The sequence below is a fragment of the Girardinichthys multiradiatus genome, chromosome 12, assembly GCF_021462225.1.
Source record: "Girardinichthys multiradiatus isolate DD_20200921_A chromosome 12, DD_fGirMul_XY1, whole genome shotgun sequence".
Classification (NCBI taxonomy): domain Eukaryota; kingdom Metazoa; phylum Chordata; class Actinopteri; order Cyprinodontiformes; family Goodeidae; genus Girardinichthys; species Girardinichthys multiradiatus.
This window is the reverse complement of record NC_061805.1, coordinates 31,242,635-31,267,733: the sequence shown is the minus strand read 5'-3', so window position 1 is coordinate 31,267,733 and position 25,099 is coordinate 31,242,635. Positions and strand designations below refer to the sequence as shown.

The 25,099-nt window shown below is 39.9% G+C and overlaps 2 protein-coding genes across 9 annotated transcripts in view; one reads left to right on the top strand and one right to left on the bottom strand.

The window, feature by feature from the left end:
• Window positions 1–673: 673 nt before the first annotated feature.
• selenom (selenoprotein M) lies at window positions 674–3,930 on the top strand. Its single transcript, XM_047380990.1, has 5 exons — window positions 674–943; window positions 1,664–1,699; window positions 1,904–1,938; window positions 2,037–2,115; window positions 3,283–3,930. The coding sequence occupies exons 1-5, from the start codon at window positions 848–850 to the stop codon at window positions 3,511–3,513; spliced, it is 477 nt and encodes a 158-aa protein (XP_047236946.1). The 5' UTR covers window positions 674–847; the 3' UTR covers window positions 3,514–3,930.
• A 1,066-nt stretch (window positions 3,931–4,996) lies between these two features.
• smtnb (smoothelin b) overlaps window positions 4,997–25,099 on the bottom strand; it is a 62,405-nt gene continuing 42,302 nt past the window's right edge. For 4 of the 8 annotated variants that reach the window (XM_047380982.1, XM_047380986.1, XM_047380988.1 and 1 more), the window contains 10 exons: window positions 17,000–17,185; window positions 16,733–16,808; window positions 16,519–16,551; window positions 14,983–15,162; window positions 14,807–14,869; window positions 14,652–14,724; window positions 14,383–14,559; window positions 14,168–14,294; window positions 13,913–14,064; window positions 4,997–6,383 (listed from right to left, as the gene is read on the bottom strand). In XM_047380982.1, the coding sequence (XP_047236938.1) occupies window positions 6,230–6,383; window positions 13,913–14,064; window positions 14,168–14,294; window positions 14,383–14,559; window positions 14,652–14,724; window positions 14,807–14,869; window positions 14,983–15,162; window positions 16,519–16,551; window positions 16,733–16,808; window positions 17,000–17,185 (1,221 nt within the window). In that variant the 3' untranslated portion in view covers window positions 4,997–6,229. Of the gene's footprint in view, window positions 6,384–10,351; window positions 10,530–11,709; window positions 12,229–13,912; window positions 14,065–14,167; window positions 14,295–14,382; window positions 14,560–14,651; window positions 14,725–14,806; window positions 14,870–14,982; window positions 15,163–16,518; window positions 16,552–16,732; window positions 16,809–16,999; window positions 17,186–25,099 lie in introns of those variants that run through there. The other 4 variants (XM_047380983.1, XM_047380989.1, XM_047380985.1 and 1 more) reach the window with 4 other exon arrangements.

The following is a 25,099-nucleotide window of genomic DNA, read 5'->3' as shown; positions in this document are numbered from 1 at the left end:
GTTTTATCCATCTATCCATGAAAGAAAGGCATAACAGGCATTTGTTGGGGAATGAGTGTTTCTTTGAGTTTGGGGCAGCAGATAGAAGGGGGTGATATGGGAGACATGCCCCGGGCCCCATTAATGTCCAAACCACCATGGCATTCTGCATCGCCGTCATAAATAAAGATATTTAAGTGATAAACATTTATTTTATTCTTTACATTTCTCCATTACCAAGAGTCAATATAATGCAGTAGCATAAAGCTGCCACCCAGAAAAACATGTTACAAAAAGAAAAATGTATAACAATAAAAGGGGTCGTGTTATACCTTAAACCTTTTTATTGTTCAAACAATATACATATAATCAGTATATTGTAAAAACGTTTTTTGTAATAATCATCATATAATAATGTTACATATTATATTATATTGCTCAGACGTGGAAAATATATCGTAGTAACATGATATACTGTAAAAAACTTTATAACTTTATAAGCGAGATGTAACTTATCTCTATCTTTTGCCAGGGCGGCATCTCTGTGCTCCTGCAATATTTTATCTTTGTGCTGTTTTTTTTTTTTTTAATCCCAGGGATTATTGATAGTCTGCTTTAGTAAAGTATTAGATGAAGTGTATTCTGGTTTCTACGCCTCAACAAGCCAATGAGACTCCTCTCCACGCCTCCCTCTCTGTTCGGGGAGACATATTTGACGTGGCAATAAGTCCGGACGTGACACAGCTGCTCATCATCACACCGCCTCCTCCTCCTCCTCAGCTCCGTGATATTCAAACCTCCGCAGGTATCCACCGGCCAGAGAGAGGAACCCCCCTGCCGTAAGCAGCGGCCTTGTCCCGGGAGAAGAATGTTGCTGATCGTGCTGGCCTCCTTCTTTCACTGTGTCTCGGCCTATGATGTGGATCTGCAGAAGCTGGACGGGTTGGCCAAAGCCAGGGTGGAGGTAGTACAGCAAGCCTTCTTACCAGAGGGGCAGAAGGCATAAAACAGTCCATTTTATAGCGACAGAAAATGATGCACAGAGCGGGTTTTATGAATCAGTTTTGCGACGTGTGCATGGAAGCGTACTTGTTTACAATATTTGCAGAACGCATGCGTCACAATGTCTTTTATACGAGTAGTTGCAGGAAATCGGATAATTATGTGTGCATATTATCGTAAACATAGCGGTTCACATTTAGTCGCTGTAGTAGAACATAAAATGTACAATAGTTTGACTTTCTGGTTGTTGCTGGAGTGTTAAAACCTTCTGCTACATAATACCAGATCTGCTGAACAATGGCTTATGAAAGTAAAATATTTTTTACCCCAGGGTGTCACTCTATCACCAGCTTGCCAGCTTCGGAGACAAAAGGCATGATCTGATACCATTGTTGAGTCACCTTTTCCCTTATACCTGTGGATCAGATATCCATAAAATAGGCCAGACATCCTCCCCAGGGCCTGACTGAATCTGTGCTCTGAACAAAAGGCAAAGCTGTACTGATGCCAGACCCTCCTGGTTAAGAAGGCCATTCAAGTTTTTTTTCTCCATCCAGACAAAAATATTCAGCGACACATATTTGAGCTACAAGTTTTCGTTGTCAAGCAGCAAAACATGTCACTTTCTAAACAAACGGGCTGTTGGTGACTTTTCCTCAAATCTAATTTTGTCTCTTTGCAGACATGTGGTGGATGACAGCTGAATAGACTCAGAGAGGTAAGTTATGTTATCGATATAACAAACACAATTTACCAACTACCAGAGCTAGAGACAGTAACAAAGTACATTCCTTGCTTAAAAATGCTGTGTCTTTGAGAAATGTTTCACATTTTACAACCTGGGTGTCAGATAATCCCAACAAATATGTAGCTGTCTCCATCATGGAGCAATAAAACATTTAATCTTCACCTCTGTCTGCAGGTCAAAGCCTTTGTGGTCCAGGATATTCCTCTTTAGTATCCTTTTGCTCAACTTCCTTACTTTTTGTTGAATTGAGAAGTTGATGAAAGCATAGTGTTTTATTCATAAAAATCCTTGACTGACCCCACCACAGCCATAACCTGGTGATGAAGCACATTCCTGGGGCTGATCCTGAGCTTGTCCTCCTGAACCACTACTATGAAGAACTAGATGTAAGTTCTATGCATTTTTAATAATTAATAATGATAGGACATTGTGTATTCTAGCAGTTACAGTGGATCTTAGCAGTCCACGAACCCCTGCTAAAATACCAGGTTCTTGTGATGTAAAAACAGACCATATTAAATCTTTTTATGTCAGCATGTGGCTCAATGATAGAAAAAGATTTGATGCAAATTATCGTCACTCTTTTATATCACAAAACCTGGCTTTTTAACAGGGGCATGTAAGTAAAAATGCATAAAAAGTCTATGAGAATGAGTATTTTTGAAAAATTTAAAAATGATTTCATCATGTTTGAAACAGAGATTTTTAATGGTTTTATACTGGATACAAGTCCTTGAAATCACCTTCCTCCATAGGGTGGCCAGACTTGGCCTTTGAAATAGGGTGGGGAGCTTGGGCATTTCAGGAGAGCTTGAAGTAGAGCCACTGCTTCGCTGCATCGACGGGAGTTAATTTAGGTGGATCGTGCATCTAATCAAAAACCCTCCTGGCCGCCTCCTTTTGGAGGTTAGTCTGGGTTTTCCTCCTGGATTTTAAACTGGATTTTGGCTTTGGATCAGCTGTAAGCCATTATCATTCAAATGAACGAAAATAAACTGTTGAAGTATGTCTCTCTGTTTTTTTTTGTGATTCACCTGTGCCTCCTCTTTGTAACCCATTTGTGAGAACATCAGATGTGAGTTTGATATATTGGGAAAGGAAATAACTTTATTTAAATCTATTTACTCTCCACACGTCAGTGAAACCATGAGACGTGAATAAGGGTTTTAAGCTGCGCTCAGCTGAATGTTGCAGACATTATTCTCATTAGGCAGAAATTGGAGCAAATGAAGCATTAATTTGGAGTCAGGATAATAATTCTATTCTGGTCTGAACCAGCTCCTCCGGGTAAAACGTGGCTCTTTAGGATCGAGCTACAGTTCTCACTTGTGTGTTGAACACTTCTTCAGGATGTTTACAGGATATTTTTCACGGTGTCAGATTTGGGGAAAACTGAACTAAATGGTTCAAATGCAGGCTGCAAATTTAAAAGGGATTACACAACATAATGTAAAGCATTTTATGGTGTTAAAAGGAGTAAGATTATTGCCCTTTTTGAGAATGCATAATACAATTAATAACTAAAATATAATATAAATGTGTTCGCTTCACAGCGGATAGCTCTGTCTGACATGACTCGCTCTGAGATCAACGAGCTGCTGGAGAAACTGGGTTTCTACAAGAAAGCTCAACCAGAGGAGGAGGTGCCACAGGAGTTCCGATTCGCTCCCGCCAAAGACAGCCCGTTCAAAGACGAGCGCCCGTACAAATCATCAACATCCACTTCAGAAACTGAGAATGCCTCCTCAGAGTCTGATCCAGAGGTCAAGCACACTGACCTATAACCGTCAAGAATGGGCAAAAATAGAAACGGCGCCCCTAAGCCGGTCCACAACCAGCTGATTATTGTAGTTAGCTCACGGGAACAGGGAAATTAATCTGACAGGCTCTTTAGAGTTAGGACATGCTTTTTTTTATACCAGTTTTATTTTATTTTTTTTTTAAGTTACAACCTAGCTTTAAATCTACTTTTGTACTGAAAGTTTTTTGTTTGTGTTCCATATTGTGTACACCATCCCCAGCCAATTTGAGTTCTTTCGTGCTTCCTCCTCCCTGCTGTGAAACTGAATGAAGCCTCAGGCAAAAAGTCGTTTGACTGGCCTGAGGCTGATGCTGCATGTTCTGGTGGGCTGGATGGATGCGTATAAAGACCCTCAAGTAGAAAAGTTGTAAATGAAATAAATAAAAAGAAAAAAGTCTAATGTTGCTGTGATAAACAAGGTTCCTACACATCTTCAGGTCAAATTGCAGACTTTTCCAGACCCCACGTCATTCATTTTTTGCTTAAGTTCACTACACATTTACGGCAGGTGTTTCTACAGAGGCCAGGCGATACAGTAGCTTGAAAAAGTACACAGATTGTTTTTTCACAATACAACCACCATTTTTTTGTATTTTGTTGGGATTTTATCTAAAAGACAACCAAAAAGCAGCACTTAACCAAAGAGGAACTTTTGAAGAGTAAATTTTGCTTTTACAATTAAAAACCTGAAGTGTAAGCTTGATTAAAAATGGTTAAATACATATGCCTAAATATAATGTGTAAAATTTGCATCAGATGTCACGTAGTTGGTAAACACAGTCTGCCTGTGTGTAATTTATAACCCAGCCATTCTATGAAGGAATCTGGTTTATTAGAGAACATTAGAGACTTAAATGCATCATGAAGACCAAGGTATAACACAGACAGTTGTGGAGAAGCAGGGTTAGGTTATCAAATTTACCTCAAGCTTTAAACCTCTCACAGAGCACTGTTTAGACCAACTGAAAATGGAAAGAGAACATGGTGGTAGCATCATGCTGTGTGGACAGGGAAGCTGGCTGTTTTTGGAAAGACGGATGGAGCTAAATACAGGACAATCCTGGGAGAAAACCTGTTAGAGACCGACTTAAGACTAGAGCAAATGCTCACCCTCCAGCAGGACAACAACCCTAAACATACAGCCAGAGCTCCACTGGAGTGGTTAGGTGTTTGGATGGCTAGACACGGTGGATCTACAAAGCATGACTCAAGGGCTCAATGCATTACGTTACACTTCAGAATTTCATCAACATTATGAAAACCGAGACCATTTTCCTTCAACTTCACTACTTTTGGTTCAATCATGAAAACAAGATGCACTGACGGATGGATGGAAGTATTAGACAATAAGACAAGGAAGTAGGACTAAAAATACAAATATTTCTTCTGAGCTGAGATTTCTCAAGCACGAATTTCTGAAATTAGATCAGCCTTTTATGAGAAGACAAAACAATCCTTATACAGCATTAATTTCTCAAATTGGTTTAATTGTTAATTTACACTGAAGTGTGGTGCACAGAAAACATGAAGTCATACAATGTGTTTAAGCCTTATATACACAAACGCACTCAATGCTCATTGCTTCCCGGGGCGGTTTGATTTTTTCCATTTGCAAGCAGCTGAGGAACTTTTATATTAACCAAAACAACTAGCTTTTAGAAAAAAATCATCTAAAACAATTCTTGCAGACAAGTTTTCATTATTTTCTCTTAAAAGAACTTTAAAATAATAATCCTCATATCTTCTCTTAGCCATCATCATAAGTGTATAGTTTTCAGCATTAGTGTCCACACTGAGAAGCGAAACCAATTTGTTACAGAAAGAAATTACAAGAGCTTCTGCTTACTAACTTACCTTAACACATTGCAGCTGCCTAAAAGCTTAAAGCACAAACTAAAACACCAACATTAAAACCAATCTGAGCATAAATAAACTGTTTAATTGACAGTCTGGAGCGGGACACCGTCATCATTTTGAGAGGGTCGACAGTGTGGTCCTTTTTGTTTTCTTCAATGTGCTGTCAGCGTGCCAACAGAAAACATCAAGTAACGATTTAAATCATCTCTAAGACACTTTGTCTGCGTTTTACTGAACCGGTTCAGTTTTCAGAATGACAATTATATCAGCAGTTCTGTGCAGGAGCGTTTTTTTTTGTAGCACAAGATTACTCTGACAATGTTGAATATACTTAAATAACAAGAAAGAATATCCCCGTGCTCGTCAATTAAAAATTCCCATTAAGCTTATTAGCTAAAAAATAACTTACAAAAAGGTTAAAATTTGAAAAAAAAAAAGTACCAGACAGAAAGCAAATGCTGCACCAAATAATATTTCTGTAAATGTTGCTGTTTTAGTAGGTTTGTCAACAGAACTGCAGAAAAAATACAAATCGAGTAACAGTAGAGAAAACACGGGTATAAATACTTAAAAAGAGGAGATACCGCATGAAAACGTTTTTTGAGGGGCGAGCAAAACGACATCTGAATTCTGCACTGAACCTAGTTTAAATAAAGAAAAACAATAATTAAAAAACCTTAAAAGATTCTTTAAAATGTAGGCATCCTCTCTTTCTGTTAAAGAGGTAGACTTCATGTCGGCAAGGAAGTGTTGCCAACACACCCTAGAAGCAAAACGACACAAACACACACACACAGAATCCGACGCGTCCGGCAGAGATGTGAAAGAACGCCGGTCACAGGTCAGAGGTCGCAGGGGCGGCCCATGGACATCTCGTGTCTGCGAAGGTGGTTCACCAGAGACTGCACGTAGGTGAAGACGCATTTGGAGTCTGGTTTGTTACCCATGATCATCATGTCCTCCACTTCCACCAAAGGCATGCAGTTGGCATAAGTCCTGAAAGAGACACACAGGTCTGAGTGAAGTGAGACAGAGACCAAGGTGGACGTGAGAAGATAAAGTCAAACTGAAGATGGAGGAGGATCTCTTTCCTAAACTACATGTTCTGTTATGATTATTACATGGTTCCTACACGGGCTTGAAAAAAAATCCTGGAGTCATTTTCCAGGCCTGGATAAGTACAGGTGCATCTACTGTACATAAATCTGAATTTATTTTAGTAATTACCTTCAAAAAGTGAAACTGATATTAAACTTAATCATTACATACAGAATAATATAAACATTTATTTTAATTTTGATGATTATAGCTAATGAAAAACTAAAACATCACATCAGATCAATAAAAAGGATTTAAAAAATGTTGGCAAGATGAAAAATATGTTTATGTACTGCAGAGTATATTCGCCAAGTACTTGCAGCACAGCATGGCAGAGACCAGCCTGTGGTTCTGCTGAGGATAAAGGAAGCTTTGATAGCGGCCTTCAGCTCATCTGGATTGTAGAGTCTGGTGTCTCTTCTTACTTTTCATAATACTCCATAGATTCTCTTCAAAGGTCAGGTCAAGCTAGATTGCTGAAGCACAGTGATACCGCAGTGGTTAAAGCAGGTCCGTAGTTTTGGCCATGTGGGCAGGTGCCAAGTCCAGCTGAAAAAATGAAATCAGCATCTCCATAAAGCTAATCAGTGAAGGGAAACAAAGTGATCAAAAATTTCCTGGTAGACAGGTGCGCTGAAACTTCACACTCGATCTAAGCAAACTGGATCAAGTCCGTCTCCACCCTGCCTCCAGAATGTGGGACCTTCTTTCATCTGAAAAGAAGACTTTGAACCAATAAGCAACAGTCCAGTCCTTATTCTCCTTAGATCAGGTAAGATGCTTCCAACATCTCTGGTTCAGGATCCATAGACATTTGTGCATGGTAGCTTGTATAACAACCACTCCAGGTGCAGTCCACACCTTGTGAATACCCCCCCAAATCTACTGAGTGGGCTTGGCTTCATAATCTCCTCAAGGCTGGATTTATCTCTGTTACTTGCACACCTTTTTCTGCACTTATTTTCTTCCACCCCCAACTGCATTGTTTGATAGCTAGGATGAAATTGGAATGCATGTAATTGACTTTGAATCTGTCTGTATGATTTGACTGCAAACATTTCTCTATTAAAAAATCCTATTTATTGCTCTGACGTTATATTCTAATATACAGAATCCAAACTTTGGGTTTTAAATTCTCACCCTTAAAAATAAACATTTGAAAAACCACTATTACCTACTTTTATTATTAAAATGCACCTGTATGTAAAAAAATGGTAACTGAGCAAGAACAATGTTTGGACTTTCAAATCTTCATTCCTTAATCAGTTATGTTAAATATAGAAATCTTCTTTTCTGGGAAAAGAAAAGTTGTTTTAACATTAATTTATATTTATTTTTGCAGTTCCACATCACAACTTTGTTGATGATTTCAGTTTTTGACCAGTACAAAGACCCCATGGATAAAAAAAGTCATTTTTAAAAATTTTTTATTCATTTTTCTAGTCTCTGGACCTGCTTAGATCAGGGGTTTTAAACTGCACCTATTGTTCACACACCGTGTTCAGTTTTCACACAAAAAGAGAAACAGATACTTTAAAGAATTTGTATTTCGTGTAGGACAATCCAGTTCAGATTTCACAAGTCTAAGGTTACAGATTCTAAAAAAGTGCTGATCCAAGTTGGTCCAGATGCAAAAAAACAGCTGTGAAGCAGCTGAATCAGAAGCCAAGCCCAGGGGCTTCGATACTATAACCAAAATAAATGTCCAGAATGTTATAATATGAAAACTTTTATGAAAAATGTGTGTTTTATAACTAACTAAACTGTTTATTAGTTGTTAAAAAAAAAAAGTCCTTGATATGAGGCAAATTCTGTAAAAACTTTAGAAGTTATCAATAAATGATCTTTGGTAATGACTTTCATGAGTCCTTGTAGAAAGTGACCACAAGATGGCCTTATCACCATACTCTGCAAACCTTTAGACATCTTACCGCACAGAATGCAGAATATCAGAAACATCGTGAACTATAAATCTCTCTCAAGAACACATGTCAACATGAGGAATGTTTTCCTATTCAAGTCTCTGCAGACACGTTCCCGTGTGTTTTAAAGTTAAAGCATCTTCGAAAGGCTTTAAAAGCCAAGAGGATAAACACTTTTGATCTTAAACTCGATCAGAAGTGAGCGGGTCAACAAAGCGTCTCTCCTCTCTGCTTTGTTTCTTAACTTCAACTGTTTGAAACACTGTGATACAGCAACTCCTTTTAAAGTGCTGAGCTGCAGATGGTCCTGGCCCTCAGCCGGGCTGAAGACACACTGTGCAGATATGCACACATTCAGATGTACAGGGGTTGGACAATGAAACTGAAACACCTGGTTTTAGACCACAATAATTTATTAGTATGGTGTAGGGCCTCCTTTTTCAGCCAATACAGCTTCAATTTGTCTTGGGAAGGACATATACAAGTCCTGCACAGTGGTCAGAGGGATTTTAAGCCATTCTTCTTGCAGGATAGTGGCCAGGTCACTACGTGATACTGATGGAGGAAAACATTTCCTGACTCGCTCCTCCAAAACACCCCAAAGTGGCTCAATAATATTTAGATCTGGTGACTGTGCAGGCCATGGGAGATGTTCAACTTCACTTTCATGTTCATCAAACCAATCTTTCACCAGTCTTGCTGTGTGTATTGGTGCATTGTCATCCTGATATTGTTCAGGATACAATGTTTGAACAATTGGATGCACATGGTCCTCAAGAATGGTTCGGTAGTCCTTGAATGTGGGGAAAACAGTAAAGGTGGACTCATCAGAGAACAATACATGTTTCACATTGTCCACAGCCCAAGATTTGCGCTCCTTGCACCATTGAAACCAACGTTTGGCATTGGCATGAGTGACCAAAGGTTTGGCTATAGCAGCCCGGCCGTGTATATTGACCCTGTGGAGCTCCCGACGGACAGTTCTGGTGGAAACAGGAGAGTTGAGGTGCACATTTAATTCTACCGTGATTTGGGCAGCTGTGGTTTTATGTTTTTTGGATACAATCCGGGTTAGAACCCAAACATCCCTTTCAGACAGCTTCCTCTTGCATCCACAGTTAATCCTGTTGGATGTGGTTCGTCCTTCTTGGTGGTATGCTGACATTACCCTGGATACCGTGGCTCTTGATACATCACAAAGACTTGCTGTCTTGGTCACAGATGCGCCAGCAAGACGTGCACCAACAATTTGTCCTGTTTTGAACTCTGGTATGTCACCCATAATGTTGTGTGCATTTCAATATTTTGAGCAAAACTGTGCTCTTACCCTGCTAATTGAACCTTCACACTCTGCTCTTACTGGTGCAATGTGCAATCAATGAAGACTGGCTACCAGGCTGGTCCAATTTAGCCATGAAACCTCCCACACTAAAATGACAGGTGTTTCAGTTTCATTGTCCAACCCCTGTACTATGTTTGGTGCCATAGACCACATAAGCTTCAAATTAAGACGAGAAACCAAATGAAAAAATGAGTCATTGATGTTTATATATTTCATTCTATCACTGATTTGTTCCCTTACTCTGCCTTATATTAGTAGGTTTTTAAATCCCTTGAACTTTTCAAAATTTTGTTACAACCACAAACTACAATTTATTTTGTTGGGACTTACTGTTTTAGACTAACACAATGTAGCATAATTATTGTCTGGAGAAAAATGAACTTATTACAATTTAAAGAGATAAGCCGAACTTAAAATACATGCTTAACGTTTGTTCCATCTCTCAATTATACACTATTTTATGCTGGTTATCATACATTGCAGTTTGACGTTGTAATGTGGCAACATTTCAAAAAGTTCAAGCGGGTATGAATAATTTGCAGACCACTGTAAGTCAGATAAAAAGGCAGGCCCCCTCAGAAGCTCCTGCCCCCCCGTCTCACCATATGTTTTGTTTTAGTTGAGGAGCAACTCTAGGAGGAATTTTTGGTTTTAACCAGGCCCTTCGTCACCAGGCCCCTGTAGAACTCTTGCAGGTACGTGTACACACACTTCCAATCCGGCTCTCGCATCTTCACCATGTCGTCCACATCCAACAGCTGGGGACAGTCCACTAGTTTCCTGCGCCCACGCCCGAAGGTGAGGGTTGTCAGAGGAGAGGAAAAACACAGCGACACGGAGGACAGAGGACAGGAAAGGCAGAGGATGAAGGACAGATACAGGGAGGGAACAGAACAGAGAGGAAACAAGGAGGAGGGGAGGAAAAGCAAACACAGCCGTGAGCAGCCAATAAACAACAGATTCAGTGAAAGAACAGAGACAAAAAAAGAGCACAAAAATAAACATTACATTCAGTGTTCATAAATACATTCAGTGTTCATAAATAACATGCTTCATGAACTTTGCAGTATGTACATGTGGCATACATACACAGGACAAAAACAGTGTCAAATGAACATCGGGTGATGCCCATTTAGGCTTTTTGTGTGTTGTTTATTTCCTGTGGTTAAAGGGTTTACTTTGGATAAGGCATGGACCAGGATCTGGTATCGAGGTAAACAGAAGGTTTAAAAACAAGTTACGCTTTTAAAGCTTAAAAAAGTTCTCATCATACAGTTCAAATGGTTTAATGTGCATTAATAAGATATTAGAGAAAACACTGGAGTGGCCAGAGGTTTCTATAGCTGTTTGAAGCCTGGAGTAATACAGCTCCCGGACCTTTTGCTGCACCCTGTCAGTCAGCTGGCTGGAAGATGCAAATATACTTTTCCTTCACTCACAAGAGATAAATCTGGCTGGTTGGTTATGGTGTAGAAACTAAAGGATCGCCAGCCATAGTTAGCAAGCTGCAGTCAGTCTAGCCCAACTAACCAGCTAATATCAGCCAGTGTTGCTCTAAACAGAGCAGAATGGTTAAAAAGTATAATTGAGAAGCAAAACTAATATTAAATATAGTAGTTTTTCTATACGTCTACATTTTTGCCTTAGTCTATGGTTTAAAAATGTAAATAATAATTACATGCTAGATATAGCACTATTATAACTTTGGTATTAACCTATTTTATTTTAGTAGCAGTACAAAAAAAAATCTAATTTTATTTTTGATAAAATTATAATTTTATAAAATATTTATTTTAAAAATAAACATAAAACAAGAGATAATATACTTTTATAAATCTATATAAAATAACTTTTAAGGTAATAAATTCAAATAAATAATTCTATACAATGATTATATATAAAAAAATTAAATAGAAATGAGAAATAAATAAATTTTTAAAACTGTATTCTTAGTCAATGTTATCAGTCTACAACAATTTTATAAAGGCCCATGCCTACTTTAAAATTCAACGTTACAATAAAACACAGGAAAAAAACAACAATGGTTCAGCAAACAAAATAATAAAATAAAGAGATACAGCTATGGGGTGACTCTAAACACATTTGTGCACAGAATGAGGTATGTTTGAGGGTGTATTGTGGGGATCTTCTGTGCCCGGAGACATGAGTGAGGATGCAACATAAAAAAGTGAGCCGCTGAGGCTGAGTAACAGTACACACATTATTTTACCTGCAACATGTGGGAGCGCACACGCATACACACACAGAACAGGTGGGTGGTCAACAAAATTCAAACTGAGATGCAAAAGAGATAAGAAGAGAAAAAGATTAGAGAAAGATAAAGGACAAGGCCCAGATGGGAGGAGGAAGATTTGTTTCAAACCAGAGTCAGCGCAGTTGTTCACATCAGGGGGAAGTTTAGAGGCAGACTTAACGGAAAATAGGAGCTTTACTCAGCCTCAACAGGTGCTTTATATACCTGGGAGAGATGGTTAACATCTTTAGACTCTAGTAGACGTTGGCAGAGAGCAACACAGAGTGAAGAGTTAAGAGTGGGATGAAAAGAATCTGTACAATAAAAGGAAAGGAAATATCTGGCAAAAGGCCTGTGGGTGAACCTGGACTGGGTTCCTCAGCAAGAACGTCTTCAGCTACTTTCACTATCAGAATAAAAAATTCAGCATAAATGGCTGCAGATAAGGCTTGTCCATTCATGTTGTAAAGCTGTTAGCAAAAAGGTATTCCCCAGGGATCAGTTCTGGGGTCACTCTTAGTATCAAACACCTATTTCCAAATTGAGTTAGAGTCAGAATACAATAACAAAATAAGAAATGTTTTGATCGTTGTTTCTTCTTCAAGTCCACAAATCTAAAAATTGTTAAAAATACTGAAGATCAGACTTGGTTTATTCTTTACAGTCAAGTCACATTTCTTGTTTGAAGTCAAAAAAGAACATTAATCTGTTGCTTTTATGTCTTTGCTTGATTCCAGAAGATTTAATTTATATAATACGTCTTTGAATGTGCCAGACACTGCCTACCAGGAAGCCTTGAGATTCGTCACTACTACTGAGAGAGAGTTTACCCGATTTCTTTACTTTAAGACCCTTAAACATCTGTTATTTAACGTTTAGCTTCACTGGACTGCTGGACATGCAATTGAACTTACTTTAGTTTTTATGGATATCCTTTCTGTCCTTTTATGTTTTATAATATACAAAATGCAGATTTCGAAATTTATTTCATATATTAAAAAGGGAAAAAAGCTATTAGGACCATCCCACCCTTATTTAAAATTATCCCCTGGTTAAATCGTTTTTTAATTTCAACAGACATTTAAACAGACCCAACCTGTCTGACCTGGAGAAATAACCTTAAATTGAACCCGTCTGACAACATGAAGTAGGCCAAAAGATTTCAAGAAGCAAACATCATGGCCCGATTTAAAGAAATTAAATAACAGATGAGAAACAAAGCCATTAACATCAATCTGGAAAAGGTAACAAAGCGATGTCTAAGGCTTGGGACTCCAGTGAGCCACAATGAGAGCCATTATCCACATTTTCCCACATAGAACAGTGGGAAAACTTCCCAGAAGTAGTCATACCAAAATTACTCTAAGAGCGCATCAATGACTCATCCAAAAGGTCACAAAAGAACCCAGAACAACATCTCAAGCACTACAGGCCTCCTTTGCTTCAGTTAAGGTCAGTGTTGATGATTCAAAAATAAGAGAAATGGCCTTCATGGGACAGTTCCAAACCACTGAAAACCACTGCCGACCCAAAAGAACACCAATGCCTCTCTAGGTCTTACGCACAAAAAAACTGGTGATTTGTGGATAGTACGTGTCCTGCTACATCTGCTGTAAAATTAAATTTTTTTTTTTAATTCTTCTGACAGAAACGGTGGAGGTAGTGTGATGTTTGGGGCCTTATTTTTAAGTTTTGACCACAAGGCTGGGTTAGTTTGGATAGCTTTCTTTCCTTGATATGTTACATCAGTATTAAAATGATTCACCCAAGTTATCCTTCTATTAGATTTTAAAAATTTGCTTGATGATCTGAAACATTTATGTGTGACAAAAAAGCAAAAACAGAAGTGTAAACGAGAAAATGATTTTTCAATGCCCTGTATTTTAGTGCTGCTGTCTTGAGTACTCACTCTGCAGCGCTAAAGGCCACCTCAAAGTTTTGCCTCCGGTTGCTGGGGCTTAAGGAGTCGTAGTCAAAGGCGTCAGGGAAGAAATTGTGCACCAGGGCACAAAACGCCATCCCATTGCTCCAGCTGGAAGAAAAGTTCTGAATGTCCACGTGCTGAGGGAGGAGACAAACTCGATAAGATAACTTTCACAAAGCAGAAAAATGTTTTATCTCACACCCGATTTAGGTGCCGATCTGCTGGCTATACTTTGCTCACCTCATACGAGCGCGTCTTGGCACGACACCAGTCGAGCAGCATCTGCTTGATGGAGTTTGCGTTAGGTACACCAAAGCTGGTGGAGCGCTGCACCTTGTTTACCTTGGCTACTGCCTGATTTCCAGGGCTGAAAGAAAAGCCGGATTTGCTTTAGTATATACACTTGCTCTGACCTGCGTCCTTTCTAATTTTTTCCCCTCTCTGTTTCTCCTCACCCGCCTCCTTCCTTTTCCAGCTTCTCTATCATGGCTTTCCGAGCCTGCATGGCGGACGTCTTGGGCATCGTCTGGGCCCTCATCACCTCCCTGCGCCTCTCTGCCTGCCGTCGCTCAGTAGTGGACAAACCGCCACTGCTGCCTCGAGACGACGTGTCATCCTCACGATCGAACACACTGAAGCAGAGATGTGCAACTCGTTCATTTGTAAAAGTGTTAAAACAGGTGGAATTATCACGTTATTTTTGTACTGATGCCCTATGGCTCACCTGCCAACTTTTTTATTTGTGTTTGAGGACGAGGATGAGGTGAAGCTGTATGATTTTGACTGGACTGTTCCTCCTAAAAGCAAAAACAAATGTAAAATAAAAGTAAAGAAATATACAATATACTTACATGATGCTCCATAAACGTAACGTCTTACTGTCGGTTTTCTGCACAAAACTGGTTTCTACAACTGTGCTGCGTGTTGATTTGCTCCCATCATCTAAAAAACAAAGCAAATTTTGAATTATTTATAAGTGTAGTGTGTTTTACAACATATTTTTATCTTTTTATGGCTTCACTGAAGTTTAAACAAAAATAAAGAAACAGATCTACCAGACTGAGCAAAACGGTTTGTCTTAGTCACTTGGCTGAGGGTCGAACCATCGGCCGACTTCTCCATCTTCCTTATCACCACCTCTCCAGCTCCGGGTCCTGCGCGACCTTTCTGCGCCCTCTCCTCCCTCTGCTGTCGCAACTCCTGCAGACGAGTGTCACGCTCCTTCTCTCTTTGGTCTGGTGAGGGAGATGCGGTAGCACAAATGATGTCAGTGGAAAAAAGAAGAGAGGGAGGAGAAGGAGGACAAGAAGTCCTAAACAAGCTGACAGCACCTCATTTGACTGTTGCAGAGATGGATGAAAACAGGGCTTCCTGATCTAAGAGCTATATTTTTTTACAAGTTTTTCCACAGTGCTTTAAAATTTCTGTGAACACACAAACACACACGGATGGAAGGCTCAGCAACTGTCAAATAACATGTCCTGCACAAACATCCCAGAACTAAGAGAGGAAAAGCACTGCAAAGGACTGCTCCAAATTTAGCAGCATCCAAAACACTGATGTCTTTCCTGGTACTGTCAGCCTTTACCTAAATTGGTGTTTATGCATACTTTAAAGCATTTTTCTGAGACGCTTTTTTTCCAACCTCCATTTAGTCATTTTATTTTAACATCTCCCTTAATGTAGGAAGTAATCATGCTTATTGAACCTTGTCACACTTTTTTCACATTACAACTAAAATGTTTTATGTATTTTAATGGGATTTCATTTCATTGTGTTGTGATTGACCAACACAAAGTAGCTCCTAATTGTGAAACTAGAAGCAAATAGGTTCTGACATTTTTACACAGTCTAAAAAGTGTGGCACGCATTAGTATGAGTGGTTTCTGCAGCTCCTCCAATGCTACCATCGCCCTCTTTTCTTCTTCTGATTAATGCTCTCGCTTGGGGTATTGTGTTTATACATTTGTAACTTAACTCTGCTTTAATCTTTAACAACTTTCTCCTTGACCCAACTGCTGTATGCCTTGGTTTTCATGATACATTTGGTTCTCTAATGTTCTATAACAAACACCTGAGGCCTCCACAGAACAGCTGCATTTATCCTGAGATTAAATTGCATACAGGTGGACTCTGTTTAGTAAATAATGTGACTTCTGAAGTAAGTTGGTTGCACTGGATTTTATTTAAGGATATTAGAGTAAATGGGGTAGAATGCAAAAGCATTGAACCAGGTTTAATTTTCCTTCCACTTCACAATCATGCATTGCTTTGCGTCGGTCACATAAAATCCCAATAAAGTACAATGAAGACCTGTTTTGTAACTGCATAGAATGTCATAAAGAAAAGGGGTGGGAATAGTTTTTCTAGGCACTGTAAACTCCATGTCACTGAGTGCAAATGTCATTTAAATCACAAGCCTGTAAAAACCAAAAGGGCAAGTGCTCACTGAAAACACATGTGAAGAGCTTCACTTTCATGCATATAATCAACCACTACACAATGAGAGTTAAAAACTGTTGTGACTGACAACAAAAGCAAACCCAAGCAGAAATAAATAATTAATGCACACTGCAGACCACCAGTCCTACCCATTTCCTCCTGGCTACATCCCAGCATGGCCTCTGGGGGCAGAAATTGTTAAGAAATGTCATTTTTAAACAAGTTAGGAAAATAAAATCCTGGAAAAACATGTAAATTCTATTATAATTAAGGGAGCCCCTGATTTTGATTATTTGAAATAAGGAATGAAAAAAACCTGAAGCAACTGATTTTAGTATAAAGAGAATTTCCGCATGCAGCTACCTCTCTTTCTCTTGCGAAGGTCTCTCATGGCAGCACGGATCATCTTCCTCTCCTCAAAATCTTTAGACTCATCGAGCTGTAAGAGACAACAAAAAAAACCACGATCAGTAAAGAAGCTGAGGTCAGTTCATGAAGAAAAAGCTTTGTAAGCAAACAGACATCACAAGGCAGACAGATTTCTTGAAACAGAATTTTTATCTAATAAAAAAAACCAAAAAAACTTTCAAATAAGTGAAGCTTAAGTTTCATTTCAAACTTGTGATGTACCATCTTGTCAAGGAGATCCTCATCCTCGATGGCGGCAAGCTTTTCAGCTGTCAGTTTTCCGGAGCTCTCAACAGGTTTTGTCTGAGTGCTCAAGCCGTTTGGGATGACGGGGACTTGACGCTCCACAAGCATGGATGGTCCGGCTGAACACATTGGCTCTGAGGCAACAAAGGGTTCAGTCTCCATCTGTGTGACAGATATAGAAGATGGGTTCAACAGCAGGAAATAAATATAGATGTAGTCATTCCAAGGTGGTGATCAGTCAGTGCCTTATTTAAGATGAAAATGTTATATTTTTTACTATAAGTCTAAACTTGGGCAATGGGACACTGAGGAAAGATAAAAGTACTTAATAGGCTAATAAAATCTGGACTGAAACCAAATCTTGGTAAAGCACATAAATAGATTCCACATGGTCAAAGGGTTTTTTTCTGCATTGAGAGGGAGAATGAATTTTTATGCATCATCAATGGACATGCATTATCAAGTGTTAAATGACTGATAAACTTTTACAAAGCAGACTGATCTCCAGAAACAGGTTTTAAAAGATTTCTGGACTTTTACTACTAAATAGATAAAGCTCCCTTTCCTCAAATCTCTTTTTGCTCAAAGGACAGGCTTTTCACCCTCCATAGCCATGCTCTTCCACAGAAAGTCTGACATCAAGCACATGGGAGGGAGGGAAAGTCTGCCAAGTCGCTGTTGGCTCAGATCAGACTGTGACTGAGTGTCTTCATAATAATCGAGCCCCAGCCAGCCCACAGTTTATTTGACACCATTGCTGTTGGATGGGCATGGTGCATTAGCAGGTTTGGCTTCTAAGTAAATGTGAAGCTTTTTGTTATGTACACTAGAGAAGGAACAGAGCAAAAGAAAGAAGCACAGCACTGTAAGAGCAAACATCAGCTATCATTACATAAACCTGACCATGTACCTGTCATATTTTACGTGACCATAAATACTTTAATAGTACCTCTTAAATTTACACACAGAACTAAACACCCAAGGCAGACTTTTAAAATAACAGAGTCCAGGTTAAGATATAGCACAGACTTCCCAATCCAAAGCTGTTTTGAAGGTCCCAATGGGACCTTGTCTCATCAGGGAAGGACAATACCCATCACAGAACTGGGGAATCAAGGGTGGCCCCTTGTTTGTCAGACTTTCTGGACACACAGATTTGAACCCCAGGGACAGGCTGCACTGAGAGGCTCTTGACCGATGAAGAATGTTTCGGGACATGACCCAGCAAAACATGGGCTCTGAGGCTTACAACCACCAAAACAGCTCAAAGAAACTATGTTTGAGCTTCACTCTAGCACAAAAACACATATTTTAGCTTGTTTTGCAGCAACAGTCCTTTGTTAACCCCTTCTAGTCCTATGCAAACTAGCAGAGCTCCCACTGTCATTGCATCGAAAGTAGTGCTGTGCAAGTGTTTCTACGTTCCTTTTTCTCTGAATCTGCTCTCCATCCTCTTGGTCTCAATAGATGGCCTTTTATACTGAGCCTGGTTTTGCTGCAGGTTTCCTCCTGTTAAGAGGCAGTTATTTCTTTCCACTGTTACTACATATTTGCTCAGAATGAGGGATTGCTGGCACGACTTTGTTCTTAATATCGGCAACATTTTTTTAACCATCCATCCACCAACCCATCTTCTACAAAAAATCCTTCCAGGTGGCAGAGAGCCTGTGCCCATCTCCAGCTTTCAATGGTCAAGAGCTGAGGTATGCCCTGATTGGGTCACCAGTCTATCACAGCTCCACACAGGCCAATCAATGATGAACTTACACATGCACAACTGAGGACAATTTAGAGTGGCACATTTTTGGATAGTGAGAGGAACTTTGAGTACCCAGAGATAAATGACAAATGCATTAGGCGAACATGCAAACCCTATGCAGAAAGGCCCCTTGGCCAGGACCTTCTCACTGCAAAGCAACGATGCTAACAACAGCACCACCGTGCAGCCTCTTTTAACCAACGGCCATTTGGATCTCAATGTCACTATACGACTGAAATAACTGTTAAACTGGATAGGAATTGAAGCCGTTTGTGCTGTAAAGTGCATTAAGATTATTTGTTGCATTTTGTTGGGCAAATCTAACCTGTAATACAGTCTTTTTAAACACAAGCACACATTGTAAACACAATAAGGTCAGTGTTCATTATCACATCAGAGAGAAATAGTAAAGTCACCTTCACTGTAGGTTTTTAAACAGGCTAAGCTGTCAAAGATGATCCTAAAAATGTCACAAACATTAGATGTCACAAGTAGAGAGAATGCAGCAAATTCTCAATATTCTTAAAAATGTAAAAAATGTCCACACAGAGTCTGTTGTGGGATTTAATTAAGCAAAGAAGCTTTTCATAAGAGCCAAATGGTTACATAAGGCAGACTGGAAACTGTGAGACTTAATTTAATAAGGATAGACAAATAAACCCCATTTATATTCAGTTTCTCGAAAGGCTGATTCTTTGCACCTTTCACTGTACATAATCTTATTATAACAACTATTAATTTGTTGTAAAGCAAAGAACACAGCAACAATTTCAACTGAAACTAAATCTGCAAAGAGAATGGTACGGTGTGTGATGTAAACGTAGAACGTGCGCACCAAAAACAGAGGGTATGAGTCCCCGACGCAGACATCCAGGGTTCTATTCCTGACCCTGGGAGCTTTGCTGCATGTCTTCCCCCCGTCTCTCTCTGCGCATTTCCGGTCTATATACTGTGAAATTAAGGCCACTAGTGCTACAAAATAAAATGTAGAGAAGTCAGTTGATGACCTGATTTGGACGATTTTCAGCTCAACTGGCCTTGATGGGTCAGCCGCGGGTCAGAAAATCAAAAATCTTCTCCTATTCCAATCAGTTAACCCAACATACCCATGCCAAACCAGGTCACGCTGATAATGCCAGTCTTCAGGAAGGACGCTGTAACTCATCATTTGCTTTCTTCAGTTTCAGTAATGTGTTTAAAATAAAGTCAGAGGAAGCACTACCATGCAAGTGAACAAGGGGAAGGAGAAGACATGCAGCAAATGGCCCGAGACCAGGGATCAAAGCCAGCGCAACCGCGTCAAGGACTATGGTCTCTGCACATGGTGCACCTGCTCTACCAACTGAGCCACACGGTGCCCCAGAAACCATTTAAAAAGAAGTGACGTTTCTCTGATATATCATGACATGTATCTGGGTTATTCAGGCTAGGAGGGAGCAAGAAAGAAAAAGACTCAGCAGGTAACAGGAAGGCTAAACGGAGAACAGCAAAGTTGCTGTTTCATCTGTTTGGCCAGGAGTGTCCAAAATGCGGCTCACGGGCCTTTTGTGGCCCTTGAAATGATAATATGTAACCCACAATCGCAATTCAGAAACAGCACAAATTTGGCCATCTAGCACAGGCTGTTGAAGCAGATTTCCTTTTATTTTATTGTCAGGGTGAGATTTTGACCGACAAATTAAGATCTTGGTAACATGGATAATGTTCCGGACAACACAAAGTATTTTTTTTATTAACTATTTTTTTCTGTTTCAATTTCAAATAACACCACAGAAATCCAAATAACCATAAAATAAAAATGTTAACTCTGTTATCTTGTGTTTTTTTTTATAATTTTAGAAAGAATTTTATAGAATACTTAAAGAGGAAGGTCATAAAGAAAGATTTAGAATGCAGCCTTAATTTCTTTTTATATTATGGCTCCGAAAGGGAAATCACAATTAACTAAAATTGATATCGGCAGGTCAAAGCTTTACTGAAAACAAAATCAAATTCTGATTGGTGTACCTCTAACTAAAAAGTCTTTTTTTCCAGCTCCAAACAACAAAAAACACACAGACACTAACAAACATATGTTCACAGACTTAGAAAAGCCTTTTAGCATTCTGCATCAAGAAAATATCTACCAAAAATGACCGACAGCTGTGATGATGGAGCTTTTTTCAGTTGAAGTGAGGACATATTCAGGGATTAAATGCCTAACTGTAAGCAAAGAGCTGTAGGTCAACCAGTACACCAACAGAACAAAAGGCAGCATCACTGGGATGCCACCGAGGAGTCAAGGTCCAGCTGGAACAAAAAGGCATACCCATTGTTTGCATGGCTTATCTAATGAAAAGGGGTCATGATCAGAAGATTTACAAAGCGCAGTACCGTATTGTTTTCTGAAGAAATGGCTGCCAGCAGAGATGGCGCAGAGAGTGAACGGTGGGTCGCACTGGTCGGTGAGGGTTCCGACTTCTGAGAAGGCTCAGTAGATGCAGTGATGGATTCCTGTGAGCTTGAAATAAGGTCCTGGAGTACAGTTTGATCTTGTAGTAGTAAGATATCTGGTGCTTCCTGAAGGATGCGGGATGGAGAGTCTCGGGAAATGCAGGTTGAATCATTGCATGAAGATTCAACTGTGTCCTCTTTGAGAGTGCATGAAGGGGAATCATTGGGTGAAGTTTTGGTTTCATGTGGGACTGAACAGAGTTCCTGTAGCATGTGATCAGGCAGTCCCATCACTTGACAGAGGGACTCCACCTGTGTCACCATACGTTCCTGCTCAGTTCTAAGCCTGAAGTTCTCCTCCTGCAGCTTGGAAATGGCTTCAACTGAATAAGCCACCTTAACTGCTGCCTCCTCCAAGCAGACATCCACTTTCTTTCCAAAAGCCTGCAGGTCACTGCGGATCTCCTTCACAGCACAAAGCAGCATTACCTCAAGCTTCTTCTGGTTAAACTCCTCTGCCTTTTCGTCATCCTTGGTTTCCTCCTGGGCAAGTAGATCACCCATCACCTCCTCCAGGTCAGGCTCAGCACAAGCACTATCTGGAGAGCCCAAAGACTCTGGAGGCTGCGACGCTGGGAGGAAGTCCAGGTTCACCCCAGGCATAGTCACAGAAAATGTGTTTACTCACGAATCTCCTCTAAACCTCAGTCTTCAAGGTGTAATATCGGAGAATTAAGATGTTGTTACCTCTCCAAGAGTAGTTGAAGCTCTCCTTTCAAACAACGCCTAGGCTTTATACCCTGAAGAAGCAGACCCTCTTTACAGGCAGCCAAATAAAGGCCAATGAGCATGCAGGAAGTCTTGTTTCCCAAACAGCCCCCTCCCACTTATTTCTAGGTGCAATGGACAGTATATTTATCTCCTGCCCTGCTGTTATTTCACTGGGTCACTCTTCAGGAAGGGGGGAGGAAGAGAAAGAGGAAAACAATTTGAAACATTCACCCCTCCCACATCAACCTTCCTTTTATTTTGGGCACGTCCTTCACACCTTCACTGGAAGGCAAACAGTGCTTTAGATTTTGCTCCAGGCCAGGGCTGTGTTTCACTCCTCCTAAAACTGCTTTCTAATAAACTGAGTGAAGCCCAGACTAATCAGCTTGCTTCTTTTGTACAACAACGACTGAAAGCAGAGCTCCACAATCAATATCAGAGCATGAAGGGCAGAGCACTTCCACAGTTTTGGTTTAGCTTCCTTAGTAATTAGGAAAGACTCCAGCTGCTGCTCACATGGACACTTTAAGTGCTGTTAAATTAAGAGTGCTGACAGACTTATATGTGTCATTATGTTTGATGTTCAAGCACTTCTATTAAATGTACACTGCAGATATATTGCCATGCTGAACATAGGAGGCATCTGTACTGTACAAAGGATGCAAAAAGTGACAAATCCTTGATTCCTAACAACATGCACTTGCCAAACATCCGAGGTAGGTACAAAGTACATTTTAATGACTAGTTATTTGTGTTTAAATCTACAACACATTAAGGCCGAGTTTTAAATCAACACACAGGAAATTGCAAAACCATTCACAGAATTTTTTCCATATTTTCCACCATAAACTTCAATGTATTTATTAGGATTTTATGTGATCAACAAAGTCAAGCATATACACAAAGTGAAAGGAAAATAACATGGTTTTGAAGCGTGTTTCCGTATACCCATTGACCTTCCTGAGCCAATCATTTGTAGAGGCTTCTTTTGCTGGACTTAAAGTCTTTTAGGGTATACCTGTATCAGTTCTGCGTATCTAGAGACTGAATTTCTGCCCATTCTTCTTTGTATTACAGCTCAAGGTCAGTCATATTAGACAGAGGGGATTTGTGAAATCCAGTTTTCAAGCCTCGCCACATATCCTCAGTTGGATTTAAGTCTGGACTTTGACTGGGCCATTCTAAAACACAACTGTTTTAATCTAAACCATTTAACTGTAGCTCTGGCTGTATGGTTAGGGACAATGACCTAACCAACTCCCTAGACTTCTGCAGGTTCTATTAGGTCTTTTGTCAGGATTGCCCTGAATTTAGCTCCATCCATCTTCCCACTGACTCTGTTCACTTTCCCTGCCCTTCATGAAGAAAAGCATCTTCATGATGTGACCATTACCATGTTTTACAGTGCCGACTGTGCCTTCAGGGTGATGTGTTCCACATGTAGGTCAAGAACTAGTTTAGTCTCAGAGAATCGTTTTACACATGTTCGGTGTGCCCTTACATGTCTGCAATCTGGACTTCTTTTTGCACTTGCTTTCTTCTTTAGTCACTCTTCCATAAATGCCAGATTCGTAGAGCTGAGGTAAGGATCTCAGCAGCTCTTCCAGAGTTACCATAGCCCTCATGGCTGCTTTCTTATTCAACCGAGCAACTAAACTATTACTAAGGCTCAATGGGGAGGTCAAAGGACAGCAGTTGTCTTTGCAGGTAAGCAAAACACAAGCACTGAGGGCCAAGTACACAGAAACATTGACCAGCAATAGTGAAAAATTTGTTTATACCCAAGGGAGGACATCTCACCTTTTACAAACACAGAAAACTGAGGGCAGTTTATCTACAAACAAATGATTTAAAACATGAAAACAAGGAGGAGGAACATGCAAACTAAATAAATTTGAAACCAGCAGTAATTTGATAAACTGGTTAGACTGGAAAACCCAAACTCTCTGTTGGCATGTACAAAAATATAAAAAAATATATAAATAAATAGAAATTCTCGAACTAAATATACAGTAAAATCATGCAGGGATTGCAGCCAAAATGAGCAGCCAGACATCACATTCTCTCCATAACACAAGCGAGTCAGTAGCATAATCAAGCATGTGTTGCAGATCACCAGCATGTAAACAACTGGGCCCTTGTCCTTCGGTGGCGAACCAAGACAATCAGTCACCGGGCCGCTGGTTAGACATGTGCGTGTGTGTGTGTGTGTGTCCCGGATAAAGCTGTGGGTCTAAGCCAAAGTGAGTTAAAGCGTGACCGTAATCTCTGAGACTTCAGCAAAGATTGTTATCATGCTGAAACATTTCTGTAAACGACTCCGATTTAAACTTCAGTCCACTGAAAAACCAGTGCAATTAGCATCAACAAGTTTTATAGGGATTAAATTAATTGGAGAAAGTAAATAAAAGTGGTGAGCTATAAAGTTAGACCACCAAGGAGATAATCGGACCACCCAAATGGATCAGGGCTTCCAACGAGAACCATGATGGTCAATAAACGTCAGTAAACTGGAAGAACTTCAGCAGCTCATGTTACCCTGTTGCCTTCATAACAACACTATTATCTGATCAGAATGACTATTTTACATCAAAAACAGACCACCACCTCTCCAACAGTCATGAACTTCGACAAGAAAGGGTCAGAAAACAGGTTCTCCAGTAGCATCTTCCTCCACCTAGCCCCCAACCACCCCCTCTTAAAACCTCCATGTTGATGTTAACCATCAGTGTCGGCTGCTGTTTTTACAATCTCATTAGCCAAGTCAGGCTAAGTCTTTGTATGGTAAAACCTAAGAAAATCCATGCACATGGAGCTGATATATCGGCTTATCCAAGTGATGAAAGGAGGGAATGACTGACTGTAGTAGGCTTATCACTGGAGGACTTCATGTTAGGCTGCTTATATGACGGCATGGACTGTACATCGTTACATAAAGCACCTTAATGTTAAAATGTCTTTTCCCCTTTTACATCAAATGAAATGCACATTTAGAGCTGTTCCTGCCTAATAGGCCTGTCCTGCCAAATAACAAGCTATGTAATAATTGTATTCTTCCTGTAGATATTATATTTAAAGCAACAAGGCAAGACGTTTGAAGCAACCCTGCTTTA